The sequence below is a fragment of the Notothenia rossii genome, assembly GCF_949606895.1.
Source record: "Notothenia rossii genome assembly, chromosome: 4".
Lineage (NCBI taxonomy): Eukaryota > Metazoa > Chordata > Actinopteri > Perciformes > Nototheniidae > Notothenia > Notothenia rossii.
In genome coordinates, this window is record NC_136902.1 from 11,140,873 (window position 1) to 11,155,466 (window position 14,594).

Sequence of the window (14,594 nt, forward strand, 5' to 3'; positions counted from 1 at the left end):
GGAAATCCTCAGGATTGAGTTAAGGTGTGCGTGCAATATACCGGCGGGCCAGATCTAATAGAAATTAAACATTATCCTGTGGGCCGAAATTAAATCCACCAAGGGCCTGATTTGGCCCCCGGGCCTTGAGTTTGACACATGTGTTCTAGAGGGACAGTGGTGGATTAAAATACATTTTAGGTATGAAGGTGCCTGACCATTTAGCGCTTCGTAAGTTAAAATAAGTATTTTAAAATCAATTATGTGCTTTTCTGGTAGCCAGTGTATGATGCTAAAATTGGAGTGATGTGGTCCATTTTCCTGGCTGTAGTTAATGTACGGGCTGCAGCATTTTGTAACATCTGAAGATTTGTAATGATGTGGTGGGATACCCTGATAGTAGGGAGTTGCAGTAATCCAGCCTAGAGGTTATAAAAGCATGAATGAGTTTTTCTGCATCGTTTTGACTCAGGATGTGTCTGATTTTTTTTATATTGCGGAGATGGAAGAAGGCAGTCCGTGAAACGTGCTTTACGTGAGATTTGAAGGACAAATCTTCATCAAAGACAATGCCAATATGTTTTACTGTGGAGCTGGAGTTCAAGGTAATACCATCAATAGTAGTTATGTCAATGGCATCATTTCGGATTTGTTTGGGGCCAAGTAAAATTACTTCGGTTTTGTCTGTTTAAAAATAAATAGTTGCAGGTCATCCATGCAAAAACAGCCTGGATTTGAGTTTGTCTTGCAGAGAGTCTTGAGGGCGGAGTCAGCAGTTGGCCCTGACCTATTTGCTGCCCTAAGCGAGATTTTAGTTGGAATTTCTTTTTTTCTTCCCCCCCTATTTACGGCACCCCCTATGGATGGATGCGCCCTTAGCATCCGGCTATACTGCCTATGTCACGGCTGGGCCTGAGAGGCCAGCTTGTAACAAATGGGGACTCGTCCGGGATCTTAAGCCGGGACCTCTCGCCTGGTGTCAGGGGTACATCCCATAACCGAGCCAGACAGCTATCCCCCCAATACTTAGGTTGCATTCACACCTAATAGTCCGCTTTTATTGTGAGCACCAGATGACAGTTTGTTACATTGTTTCATTTTTCAGAAGGTTCGGTTTGCATTCACACAGGCAAAACTCAAACGAACTATAAACTTTAAACACAAGTCATGTGCACGGAAATGCTGTTCAATACCACCTCCTTTAAGCGGACCAGAGTCCAGTTGTTTAGTTCACTTCAGAGGTCTCGGACTGCGTTCACATCAACCCAAACTAACCAAGGGGGTGCTTACATGCTGTAAAACGAATTCCACCGGACTTTACCTCTAGCCGAGTGCTATTTTACTCTAAGGAACTGAGTCTACCCTACCCACATTACAAATGTTTAAATAAACTGTCCTATAACAACGTGTTCCTCTGCGCATGATAGTTTCCATGCAACTAATGCTCCAACTAACAGAAACCAAAGTGGCATTAATGTTTATTTAAAGCCAGTTCATTTGATGTCATGCCGTTTTTTGTGTCTTTTTCTGGCCTACGCTTTAATGAAGCGTGCAGCAGATGAGCTCTGGGAATTCCCGGCCAAACAAACACTCTTGTTTGTTTTGGTGTATCTTGTTTTATAATCCAAGTTAATATAATACATATACAAATAATACCAACCAAGGCTGTGACCCATGAATCTGAGGTTATGTAGTATAAAAAACAATATGTAACAAATGTTAAGATTTAAATTATAATAAATTAATCTTGCATGGGATCGAACCAGCTGAGATGCAACAATTGGCGAGGGGTGCAAGTGTGGAACATGGGCAATGGTGATCCTTAAACTAAGCCTTTATTTTTATTTCAAATACACATTTGTAAAGCTCTGTCACTGCTTCTTGCACAGTGGCAATGCTATCGCAGTGACAATATCTGTCTGCTTTATTGTACACACCTGGCACAGTTCTTAAAACCCCCTTTGTGGTAGTTTAGACAGAAGTGCCACAGGTTTACATTTCTCAGGTTGACAGAATCACAATGTAAAACAATACCAGTGTTGATGTTAGCCCAGGTAAAATAATCTAAATCAATAAAGGTGTGGTGACATAATGCTGTCTTGTGTTTGGAATCTTGCTGCTTGCCCGTCTGAAGTAACAAAAAGATTAATCAACATGTCTCTGCAATTCGGTATTTTCCATTCTGCCTTTTAAAACAGCTTTGGTCAAACCTCTGCTCTCTGATTTAACTAATTACAGGCCTATTTCTAATCATCCTTTTCCTTTTGTGAGTCATTTTTAATGGTTGTTTTAAAATGGCAAACAAATGACTTTATGTCAGATTAATGTGTCTTAGAGAACCATGTGCAGTGCTTTGTTAAAAAGTGCCATGTTACATTTGAAATTGTGTGCCAGGCTGAAAATGTGTGAGCTTTAAAAACACTTTTTAAAAAAAATATTTTTGCAATTAAAAGAAGGTGGATTAAGTTGCAAAACAAACACACTTGTTACCCAAAGGAATGAATAAGAAATATTAATATATCCAACATCACCTTACTTTGAGGTCATAATGACTCGGAGAAAATATTCCAAGTTAAAATGGCAATCCAGACTCAACTATATTGGACTAAAAAGGTTTTTTGATAGATGGACTGGTTTTCCAGAATTAATAGAGCTAGAGTGTGTGACATCATGACCCAAAGTTTAGAGGGTCTCCAAAATCTTAAACCTGTTCTAAATCCCATAATACTCAGTTTTTTCAATATTTTTAGACGATTTCAGTTTTCTCAATGTCTCAATTTCCGACTAGAAAACTGGGTTGGATTTTATTGCCCAGTTTTTAATGAAATCCTACTTTAAGGAAATGATCAACTTTATTTCTATAGGTAACTACATAATCTGAGTGGAAAGATATGACATAAAAATAATAATTATTCAGTACATTTATTTTAGCTCTTTTTCCGAATGCTCAAAGCGCTTTACAATACATAATAAACATATCAGACATGTACTTCTTATCTTTCTCATCTGCATGTTTCCACTGGCTCAGATAAAGGAAAACAATACAATAAGTTACCATAGCTATGCAGATCACACACCAATGTATATAACCAATTCACCAGGGGACTATGCTCCTATTAAATGCATTGAACAAGTTAATGACATGATGTGTGAGAACTTTCTTCAATTAAACAAAGCTTAAGTTGTTTTTGGAGGCAAAGAGGAGTGGATAATTCTGAATTCTTTGTTTCCCCTTAAAAGGTCTGCCCTGGCTTAATGACACCAAAGCCCTAAGGAGGGAGTGCAGAAATCAAAACGGAAGTCGAAGTGTGATAAGCTTCAAGTTTCCTTTGACATTTTAAGAAACAATCTTCTCAAATACAAGGGAGCAGTTAAGGCTGCGAGAGTAAAATACTTTTCCAATCTAATTTCAAACAACTCCTAAAATATCAAGTTAATGGTATTCAGTACTATTAACTCTGTCATCCGCGACGCCCCCAGTACCAGCTTAGACATGTCTCCTGCTAAGTGTTAATACTTTTTAGATTTCTTCAATAGCAAGGTTGAGGATATTAGATTGAACATCATTCCCCCCCAGCCGTGACCTAGCCATCTTGCTAGTCTGTTCTTCGAAACTGGACTGCTTTCAACCCATCACACTACCCTCCCTTACAAAGATTGTTGCCACCATGAAACCTTCAACCTGGCCTCTTGACAGTGTCCCCACTGCCATCCTGAAGGATGTCTTCGACACTACCAGCCCCAGCATCCTCTCCATTATTAACAGCTCTCTGGCAACTGGTACCTTTCCAACCTGCTTCAAGCATGCAGTAGTCAACCCCCTCTTAAAAAAACAACAATCTAGACCCCACCCTGCTTAGTAACTACCGACCTATATCTAAATTTCAATTCCTCTCAAAGACTATTAAAAGGTTGTTTTCACTCAATTACAGCCCTACCTGCAGCAAAATAACATATTGGAAATATTTCAGTAAGGTTGTATGCCCCACCCTCTCAAAGAGTCTGCCTTGAATAAGTATATATAAGTGTATAATGACCTGCTCCTCTCTGCTTACTCCGGTGACTGTTCTATCCTGATTCTTCTTGACCTCAGCGTAGCGCTCGATGCAGTAGATCATGACATCTTAATACACTGTCTCCACTACGAGGCTGGTGTTGGTGGCACTCCCTTGGACTGGTTCACATCCTACCTCAAAAACAGAAGCTTCTCCGTCAACGTGGGCCCTTTTTCTTCACCCGTTGCTAGTCTCCCCTGCGGTGTACCACAAGGCTCCATCCTAGGTCCAATTATGTTCTCCTCCTCACCCAAAGAGTATATATGTTCAGTTTGTTGTTTTACAAGGAATATAAATTTTGTTAACTTTTACGCTGACTCACTCATTTTATTGGTTGTTGTGTGTTACTGTCTCCAGGTCCCCTAGACCTTAGTGGGGACGTAACAACTGCATTTGCATTGACATTAAGGGATGGATGGCACAAAACTTCTTGCAGCTAAATGAAAGCAAGTCGTCCTTTTCGGCCCCCCTGACTCATTCAAAGCATTTACCCACAGTCTTGGAAACCTGTCAGCCCCTTTTCAAACCCCATGTCAAAAACCTTTGTGATATTTGAATCTGCCTTTAAGTTTGACAAACAGTTAAACTTCTCAGTTTTTTGTATAAAGCCTTAAATGGGCAGGGTCATTTCTATGTTGTAGACCTCTTAAACCCGTATTCTAGCCCCAGGTTCCTCAGGTCGGCTAACATCGGGCTCTAGGTTGTCCCACGCTCCAAATGTAAACTCAGGGGCGACCGTGCCTTTTCTTTTGAAGCCACAAGACTGTGAGCAGCATCCCCCTCCCTATCAGATTGGACCCCTCCATTGACTGCTTTAAATCCAGGCTAAAACATACTTTTATTCCCTAGCGTTTGACTCCCTCGTTGGCTGATAGTGCCTATGCCTATGCATTTGTATGAGCTGTGTGTATTAATGTTTACACCAGTGTTTCTTTTAATTATTTATTTTTAAATGTGCTTTGTAAATAAGGTCAGCTGAAACTCTCACTTCTTTTAAAATCCAGACTGAAGACTATTATTTGTTGCCACTGCTTTTCATGAAATATCTTAAACTCAATTGTTATTTTTATTTTTGGATTGTATAGTTGTATTATTTTATTTAGGCTGGTTATATTTTTATTTGAATCACTTGGCTCTTTCATGACTGTTTTTAATTATATTTAAATGTCATTTTATAATGTGTTTCTGCTGCAGTTTATCTTAATGCTCCTCGTGTTTTTGTCTGTGTTGAAACAAGCTATCTAAATAATAGCCTTGCCTTGGACAGTTTAATTTACTGTAGCTACAGCAAAACAAATAACCTGGTCCAAAAAATGAACTAATATTTCTGATCAAACAGTCTAATATTTCTGATCAAACAGTCTAATATTTCATCAAGGATGTGTCAATATGTAATTTGTTGTGTCTTATGACAATCAAGTGTAAGTGTATACCGTCTAGACAAGGTATATAAAGAACCCTAACCCTTCCATGACTATCACGACTCACCTGCTGCAGCTGCAAGTACTACTTCATCTGATCATCACAGCAAGGTAAGGGTTTAGTTCTTTAGTTTGTTTTAAGAATCAAAAATGTAAAAGCTAGACTCTACACCTTGTATACAATGAATTAAGGATACAAATTAAATTCAACTTTATGAAGTTGTGACCGCTGCAAGGGGAACTCTGGTAAAAAAAAGTTAAATTTACTTTAAGTTTAAGTTATTGTAAAATATAAAACTTAAAATGCCTGATTCTTATATAGATGGCATCTGTTGTGTACTGCATCGTGCTCCTCTGTGTGACCAGTGGACTGTGGATGGACGCAGAGGTAAGTAATGTTTGTTATGCGTAGCTAAAGAAAATACAGTAATTAATACAAAATAATAGACTATATTTATTATGATCATTGTTCAATGGCTCAAATATGAATCATAACCTGGTCATTCCTAATAATGTGTTCTTTACACCCACAGGCAAAAGCTGAGGAAAAAGGTTGGTTGTTATTTTAATATTAGAGTCAAAATACAGCATCCAACCATTTTTTGAGTGCAGCCAAATTAAGATGGCATCCTATTGGACATCATCTGTATACTGCATTTATTGCTTCTGTTGCTCCCTCAATTAATTAAGTATTCATTTCATGACAATTCCAGATTGTGAGAGCTGCCCTCCTGGTTGGACTAAGTATGGCTCTCGCTGTTTCATCTACAGGCCTTATGCATATAACTGGTATACTGCTGAGGTACTAAAAATGACAACAATATTGCATTAACTGGCACATATATTGTTTGGCATATTCTCAAAAACGACTGACTTTGTTTCCCCACCATAGAGACATTGCATTGCCATCGGAGGGAATCTGGCTTCTATCCAATCGACCCACGACTACAACCAACTCCGACAGTTCGTGAAAACAGCTACAAAGAGAGATCTACAAGTTTGGGTTGGAGGCCATGATGCTGTTCGGGTGAGTGATTTATGTATCATGTTGTTGTATCAAACATAAGCACTGCAACAATGTTATTTTACTCCAATCTCTGCTGCTTTGTATATTTAAATAAACAATGGCTTGAAATGGCTTTGTGAACATTTGACTACCACCCTGAGATTATTGACTTAATTCTGCCTGTAAACTCCATTATAAGAAATACTTTTACAACATAAAGCTTGGGAAACCGACAATAAGCCACCTTTTTTAATCTCAAAACTTCAGGCAGACTGCTGATAATAAAGTGGGGGCATGTCACTTACCAACCAAACCAAAATGAGAGCTTTTTTACCCTGGGTTTTGCATCTCAGGCTACATACAGGCTATCTTGTCCTTTGGTTTATTCAGCCTGAGAGGAAGACATCAGTCAGAAAATTTGTTGTAATGTTTTTTCTCTCAGGAGGGAGTGTGGCTGTGGAGCGATGGCTCTAAGTTTAGCTTCGGAAGCTGGGGCAGCGGGGAGCCAAACAACCGTGGAGGAAAGGAACACTGTATGGAGATTAACTATGGAGGTAAAAAATGTGTTGTCCGATTTATTCATCGTAAAATATGTTAAGGAGAATTATCAAATAAAGCTAATCATTCCTTTTAAAGTGCTTACTAAAAAAATGACGTTACAATACATCTTTGCTTGTGTTTTATTATATTCATCATATAAATCTATTACGTTTTGTGTTTTCTTTGTCTACAGGTAGAAACTATGTCAACGACGCATATTGTGAATACGGGCGAACTTTTGTCTGCTCCTCCTCCCTGGAATGATGATGTCACTTCTAGCAGGATGTCAGGCCTCGATAACATCACTGTTTTGAAGATTTATCGACACTTCTGATTCACTTTAATATTTAATCAATAAACTGATTCATCCTGCTAAGCAATATTTCGGTTTAACACCAGTCTGTCCGGAACATGTATTTCTCTCTCTGTACTATGATGCTAAAGCTGACCAGCAATCCAATCAATTAAAGCATAACTGAAAGCTCAATGTTTCTTTATTTCTTGTTTTCTACATTTTTCATAAACTGGTGATGGTCCTGTTATTTGATCGTTTTCTCATTATTTGAGAACCTTCAAAGTAATTGGGAAATATTGTTCATTTCCACTCACTACAATGAGAGACATTACAGTCTCCTTATTTCACAGCTTAGTTTAATACTTTATTCTTATCGGTCAATTTCGACAATAACGTCTGTTATTTTTTTAAATAGTAGAACATTGCTAAGGAGGCTCTGACTATACTGAAGGACCATGTCCAGTCATTCCAATATTCAGAAAAAAGTTCTGTCAATTTCACATCAGCTGTGGCCAAAACATTTACATATCATACTACATCATCATTAACGCCATGCAATAGAGAGGTGAAGTCCCGCCCATCTGCCTCCGACCCATGGGACCTTATTTCGGAAAAATTATGTATTGAAGGCAATGGAGAGAGAAAGATTATCTTTCGACCCCGTTTGATATGTGCAACGAATTACACATATGATGTTTGTCAATCTTAAAAAAATCATTTCCATGTCAAAAAAGTCACAGTTTGTCGTAAAACTGTTGAAATATAAGACTATGAAAAATACGCAACTAGAAAGACTACAAATCCCAGAATCCCGGTCCTGCATGCTGGCTCTTACGGGGAGTTAGAGCATGCTGGCTCTAACTCCCCTTTTCTGTATGTACAGCTCTCAACATGCCCAGACTTGGAGGGATTTTCACCTTTTTTAATACTTTTCGCCTCATTCTGAAAGAAAGAAGTGAAATGTGCCAACGTGACGGCCGACTTGGTGTGTTGTGCAAGACGGGAGAGTTCATTGAGCGGTTTCACACAAAAAAAAGTGTTACTTCACATTTTTACGACACATTTTAATTTTTTTGACTTGCAAAACTATCTTTTAAATTGACAAACATCATCTGTGTAATTCGTGGCACAATTCAAACGGGATCGAAAGATAATCGTTCTCTCTCCATAGACTTCAATGCATACTTTTTTCGAAATAAGGTCCCATGGAGGTCCCCCGGAAAGGGTGGGACTTCACCTCTCTATACTTTTTGAGCATTATGTTTATATTTGTGGACAGTAGAACATTCTGGATGCATGAAGGCTGAACTGTCCGCAGGTAAAAAAAGAAAAAAACATTTTTGAAACCCATAGGGAAATGCACGTGTTAAAGCATCAAAAGAATAAGAGTGAAACAAAGGTCGGTACAGAGTTCGTACAGGGATTATAAGAATAAATATAAGAGTAATTATAGAAGTAACCTTTTTGATAGAAATAAGATCTATAACATGAGGTAAAACACTGGACAGCTGAATATCTGAATGTATACAGATATGAGTAGTAAAGATATTCTAATATACACTACCAGTCTCAAGTTTGGACACACAAGGTTTTTAATTTATTTTAATTTGTTCTACATTGTAGATTTATACTGAAGACATCAACACCATAAAATAACATATGGAATTATGTAGTAAACAAAAAAGTGTTATAAAAAAATCCAGAATATGATTTATATTTAGCTGGCTACTGCAGAATGCTGTGGTAGCCATGCTGGTTAAGTATGCCTTGAATTCTGAATAAATCACCAACAGTGACACCAGCAAAGCCCCCCCACACCATCCCAATTCCTCCTCCATGATTCCCGTTGGGAACCACACATGCAGAAACCATCCGCTCAGCTTTTATTCATCTCACACGACACAGCAGTTGGAACCAAACATCTCAAACAATTATCTTCTTGTTGTTGTAATCCTCACTCTTGGGCCAGAGCTAAGGCCTTCGCCGGGACGCTGACAACTGTCATTCTGACCCGGCCGAAGGCTAGGGGCCGGTGTTGGAACTGCAATTCGTATCCCCGGGTTAGGGTGGAAACTACCCAGGGGTCGGAAGTGCAGGCAGCCCAGTAGCTGAGCTGCTGCTGGGAAAAGCAGCCGACGACCGGCCCCGGGGCTTCAGGGCCCCGCCCCTTGGCCTTTGGAGCCCCTTGGGGGGCGCCGGTAAGGCGCTGAGGTACGAGGCTGCCTAGAAGATCGGCTGGTTGAGTGGGCCGCTGGGACCTCCGCAAACCACCACTGTAAGCTGGTGGCTGAGTGTGTCTGCTAGAGGCTCCCTGGGCCTGCTGGGAGTGGGCACAGGCCTATGAAGACCCGAGAGCTGCTGCCTAGTCTGCCTAGCTTGGGCAGCACTGCCACCAAGGGAGCTGCCCCAAACAGCTCCCCTGGCTCGACTGGCACACTACGGAGGACTCCCCTACATGTCTCCGTCAGAGGAGACTGCGCCAGCCATACCTGGCGGTGAGTCTGCACCAGGAAGGAAATAACTCGCCCCAGTTCCCCAGTCATTAAAGCAAAGGCCTGCAGTGATGCATCAATGAGGCCCAGCAAAAGAGTCGGAGCCGGAGCCTGCCGCAGAGAGTTGGAAACGACCAGCATTAAATGAGAGAGGGAGTTCCCGATACGACCCATGTGTGCCGCTGGGTCGTAGGCCTTACAGAGCAGTTCGTGTGACCCTGCACTGAGGCCGAGGGCACCTGGCATCAGGCCTTCTGTGTGAGACCCTCCCTCAAATGCTCAAGACCAAGGCAAGAGGGGCAGCGGTCATGGCCGTCCTCGGGCTCCAGAGGAGCTATACAGGCGCTACATGAATGAGCCATTATTTAGGTGGCTAGATGCAGGGTAACCGGGAGCGTGTGCGAGGTCACAGCGTTCACCAGCTACCTGCTGAACGGGAAGAGTAGAGCAATGCTCCTACTTGCCGAACACAAAAAGGGATGTAAATGTCCTACACCCACGTTACCAGCAAAGGGAGCAGGAGCGAGAGCAGGAGCGAGAGCAGGAGCGAGAGCTCTGCCTTCACCTAGCTGAAATAAAAATAAAATAAAGAACTGGGGCCGTATTCACAAAGGATCTTAGGGCTAAAAGTAGCTCCTAACTGGCGAATTTAGGAGAAACTCCTAAACATAATGGGCGTGTCAGTCTTAAATGTAGGACTCCTAATTGTATTCACTAAGAGCAATTCACAAAGTATTTTAGGCCTAAAAGTAGCACCTAAGTTTAGGAGAGCTTAAAAGTCCTCGAGAGGACTCCTAACTCAGTAAGACCTATTCACAAAGAATCTGAAAATGGCTGCGAGACGAAATGTTTTGGAGACAATGGAAGACTGTGAATTGATCAAGAGATATAGGCAAAATCGTGAGGGTATCAAACTTGTTGTGGAATTAGTGCGGGATGCAATAACATCCCCGACTAACAGGAATAACCCAATTAGTCCGGAAATAAAATGTTTGGCAACACTACGATATTTAGCAACAGGGAAAATGCAACTTTGCAATGCCGACGATTTAGGAATATCGCAACCATCAGTCAGCCGTGCCATAAACCAAACCATCAACGCGCTCTCTGGACCACATATCATCCAACAGTTTATCCGGTTTCCTTTGGACAATCAACAACTACACAGGATCAAAGCCAACTCCATGGCAATTGCAGGTATGCCCGGTGTGGTCGGTGCTATTGACGGGACGCACATAAAAATAATTGCGCCATCAAAAGATGAGGACGTGTTCGTCAATAGAAAGAAAGTACATTCCATCAACACGCAGATTGTTTTCATTCATCATGATAGGGGGACTTGAACGGCGGTATGGGCTGTTATTGAAAGTGTTTAAGTGCTGGAAATATGCTCATTGGATAATAGTTTGCAGGGTGCTTTTAATTGCCTCCTTGATTTAATGCAATTTACGTATTTTTATTGTTTGCTCTCTCTCTTTAACGTGCATATACAACGTCATTATCGTGGTCTGCACAAACTTGTCATCATGCGTGTATTCTGCTAACTGCACTGTCCATAACTATTTGATAGGAATACATTTCTAGCCTAGGCTATTTCCTTGTTTTTCGGTGATTTAGTGGGCTCGTTTGTGGGATGTTGCGGATGAGTTTCAGCGAGACCGCCTGCTCTGAACAACCAATCCCCGTACTGACCGCTTCTAAACTCATGCACGAGAATCGAAGTAATCCATAGCAACGGCGCGTCACTCTTAGTTCACTCTTAGTGATTTATCCTTAGTATGAGTAAGTCTCAGCGGCTTTGTGAATAACTTTTAAGAAAAAACTCCTACGTAAAATGTTTTAGCGCGAGTTAGGAGCACTCCTAGTGGTGAGATAAAATGCTTTGTGAATACGGCCCCAGGACAGTTTAGCCGGGCGGTTACTGCTAACAATCGGGCAACACGCTCACAAGGAGCGGGGGCGAAAACACTGCCATCACCGACCAAGCCGACACCAACCTCTCCGTCGAAGTTTTCCGCGTAGCCGGCCACAGCTCCTGGGGGACGGGTAGCCCCTACTAATAGTCCCAAAACTGCACGCAGCCGGCTGTAAGCGGGGAAATCCTTAGATCTAACGTTCCAACGAACGCTTGTAGGTTACAAAAATGCAACCACGGTACTCTCGCGAAGCGGGAAGATGAAAAGGAGCCGACCCGCTAATGACACCGGCCTATGTAGCCGTCGTCATGTGGGTCACTGGTGACTTTGTTGTTATTAGGTACTCGAACTGCGCATGCGTGCGATGGACATATCCAGTGCTAAAGCACCGCCTCTGGTGGTCAGTAGGGACGAAATAAAACTCAGTTTGCTGCTCTGTGATGCTAGTTTAAGCCAGATACTTGGCATCTCATCTGCAAGTTTATCAATTTTTGGGGTCAGGCTCTGAGCTGAGGAAATCCTCAGGATTGAGTTAAGGCGTGCGTGCAATATACCGGCGGGCCAGATCTAATAGAAATTAAACATTATCCTGCGGGCCGAAATTAAATCCACCAAGGGCCTGATCTGGCCCCCGAGCCTTGAGTTTGACACATGTGTTCTAGAGGGACAGTGGTGGATTAAAATACATTTTAGGTATGAAGGAACCTGACCATTTAGCCCCTATTTACGGCACCCCCTATGGATGGATGCGCCCTTAGCATCCGCCTATACTGCCTATGCCATGGCTGGCCCTGAGAGGCCAGCTTGTAACAAATGGGGACTCGTCCGGGATCTTAAGCCGGGACCTCTCGCCTGGTGTCAGGGGTACATCCCATAACCGAGCCAGACAGCTATCCCCCCAATACTTAGGTTGCATTCATACCTAATAGTCCGCTTTTATTGTGAGCACCAGATGACAGTTTGTTACATTGTTTCATTTTTCAGAAGGTTCGGTTTGCGTTCACACAGGCAAAACTCAAACGAACTATACATTTTAAACACAAGTGATGTGCACAGAAATGCTGTTCAATACCACCTCCTTTAAGCGGACCAGAGTCCAGTTGTTTAGTTCACTTCAGAGGTCTCGGACTGCGTTCACATCAACCCAAACAAACCAAGGGGGTGCTTACATACGAATTCCACCGGACTTTACCTCTAGCCGAGTGCTATTTTACTCTAAGGAACTGAGTCTACCCTACCCACATTACAAATGTTTAAATAAACTGTCCTATAACAACGTGTTCCTCTGCGCATATTAGTTTCCATGCAACTAATGCTCCAACTAACAGAAACCAAAGTGGCATTAATGTTTATTTAAAGCCAGTTCATTTGATGTCATGCCGTTTTTTGTGTCTTTTTCTGGCATACGCTTTAATGAAGCGTGCAGCAGATGAGCTCTGGGAATTCCCGGCCAAACAAACACTGTTGTTTGTTTAGGTGTACCTTGTTTTTATAATCCAAGTTAATATAATACATATACAAATAATACCAACCAAGGCTGTGACCCATGAATCTGAGGTTATGTAGTATAAAAAACAATATGTAACAAATGTTAAGATTTAAATTATAATAAATTAATCTTGCATGGGATCGAACCAGCTGAGATGCAACAATTGGCGAGGGGTGCAAGTGTGGAACATGGGCAATGGTGATCCTTAAACTAAGCCTTTATTTTTATTTCAAATACACATTTGTAAAGCTCTGTCAGTGCTTCTTGCACAGTGGCAATGCTATCGCAGTGACAATATCTGTCTGCTTTATTGTACACACCTGGCACAGTTCTTAAAACCCCCTTTGTGGTAGTTTAGACAGAAGTGTCACAGGTTTACATTTCTCAGGTTGACAGACTCACAATGTAAAACAATACCAGTGTTGATGTTAGCCCAGGTAAAATAATCTAAATCAATAAAGGTGTGGTGACATGATGCCGTCTTGTGTTTGGAATCTTGCTGCTTGCCCGTCTCAAGTAACAAAAAGATGAATCAACATGTCTCTGCAATTCGGTATTTTCCACTCTGCCTTTTAAAACAGCTTTGGTCAAACCTCTGCTCTCTGATTTAACTAATTACAGGCCTATTTCTAATCATCCTTTTCCTTTTGTGAGCCATTTTTAATGGTTGTTTTAAAATGGCAAACAAATGACTTCATGTCAGATTAATGTGTCTTAGAGAACCATGTGCAGTGCTTTGTTAAAAAGTGCCATGTTACATTTGAAATTGTGTGCCAGGCTGAAAATGTGTGAGCTTTAAAAACACTTTTTAAAAAAGATTATTTTTGCAATTAAAAGAAGGTGGATTAAGTTGCAAAAAAAACACACTTGTTACCCAAAGGAATGAATAAGAAATATTAATATATGCAACATCACCTTACTTTGAGGTCATAATGACTCGGAGAAAATATTCAAAGTTAAAATGGCAATCCAGACTCAACTTTATTGGACTAAAAAGGTTTTTTGATAGATGGACTGGTTTTCCAGAATCAATAGAGCTAGAGTGTGTGACATCATGACCCAAAGTTTAGAGGGTCTCCAAAATCTTAAACCTGTTCTAAATCCCATAATACTCAGTCTTTTCAATATTTTTAGATGATTTCAGTTTTCTCAATGTCTCAATTTCGGACTAGAAAACTGGGTTGGATTTTATTGCCCAGTTTTTAATGAAATCCTACTTTAAGGACATGATCAACTTTATTTCTATAGGTAACTACATAATCTGAGTGGAAAGATATGACATAAAAATAATAATTATTCATTACATTTATTTTAGCTCTTTTTCCGAATGCTCAAAGCGCTTTACAATACATAATACACATATCAGACATGTACCTCTTATCTTTCTCATCTGCATGTTTC

The 14,594-nt window shown here is 40.9% G+C and overlaps 1 protein-coding gene and 1 long non-coding RNA gene across 2 annotated transcripts in view; one reads left to right on the forward strand and one right to left on the reverse strand.

Annotated features, from left to right (window-relative positions):
* LOC307037344 overlaps nucleotides 1-14,594 on the reverse strand; it is a 147,485-nt gene that overhangs the window by 83,525 nt on the left and 49,366 nt on the right. The window lies entirely within an intron of this gene.
* LOC307038357 (galactose-specific lectin nattectin-like) lies at nucleotides 5,508-7,488 on the forward strand. Its single transcript, XM_079679751.1, has 7 exons — nucleotides 5,508-5,566; nucleotides 5,778-5,843; nucleotides 5,989-6,007; nucleotides 6,169-6,257; nucleotides 6,348-6,482; nucleotides 6,904-7,015; nucleotides 7,195-7,488. The coding sequence occupies exons 2-7, from the start codon at nucleotides 5,778-5,780 to the stop codon at nucleotides 7,263-7,265; spliced, it is 492 nt and encodes a 163-aa protein (XP_079535877.1). The 5' UTR covers nucleotides 5,508-5,566; the 3' UTR covers nucleotides 7,266-7,488.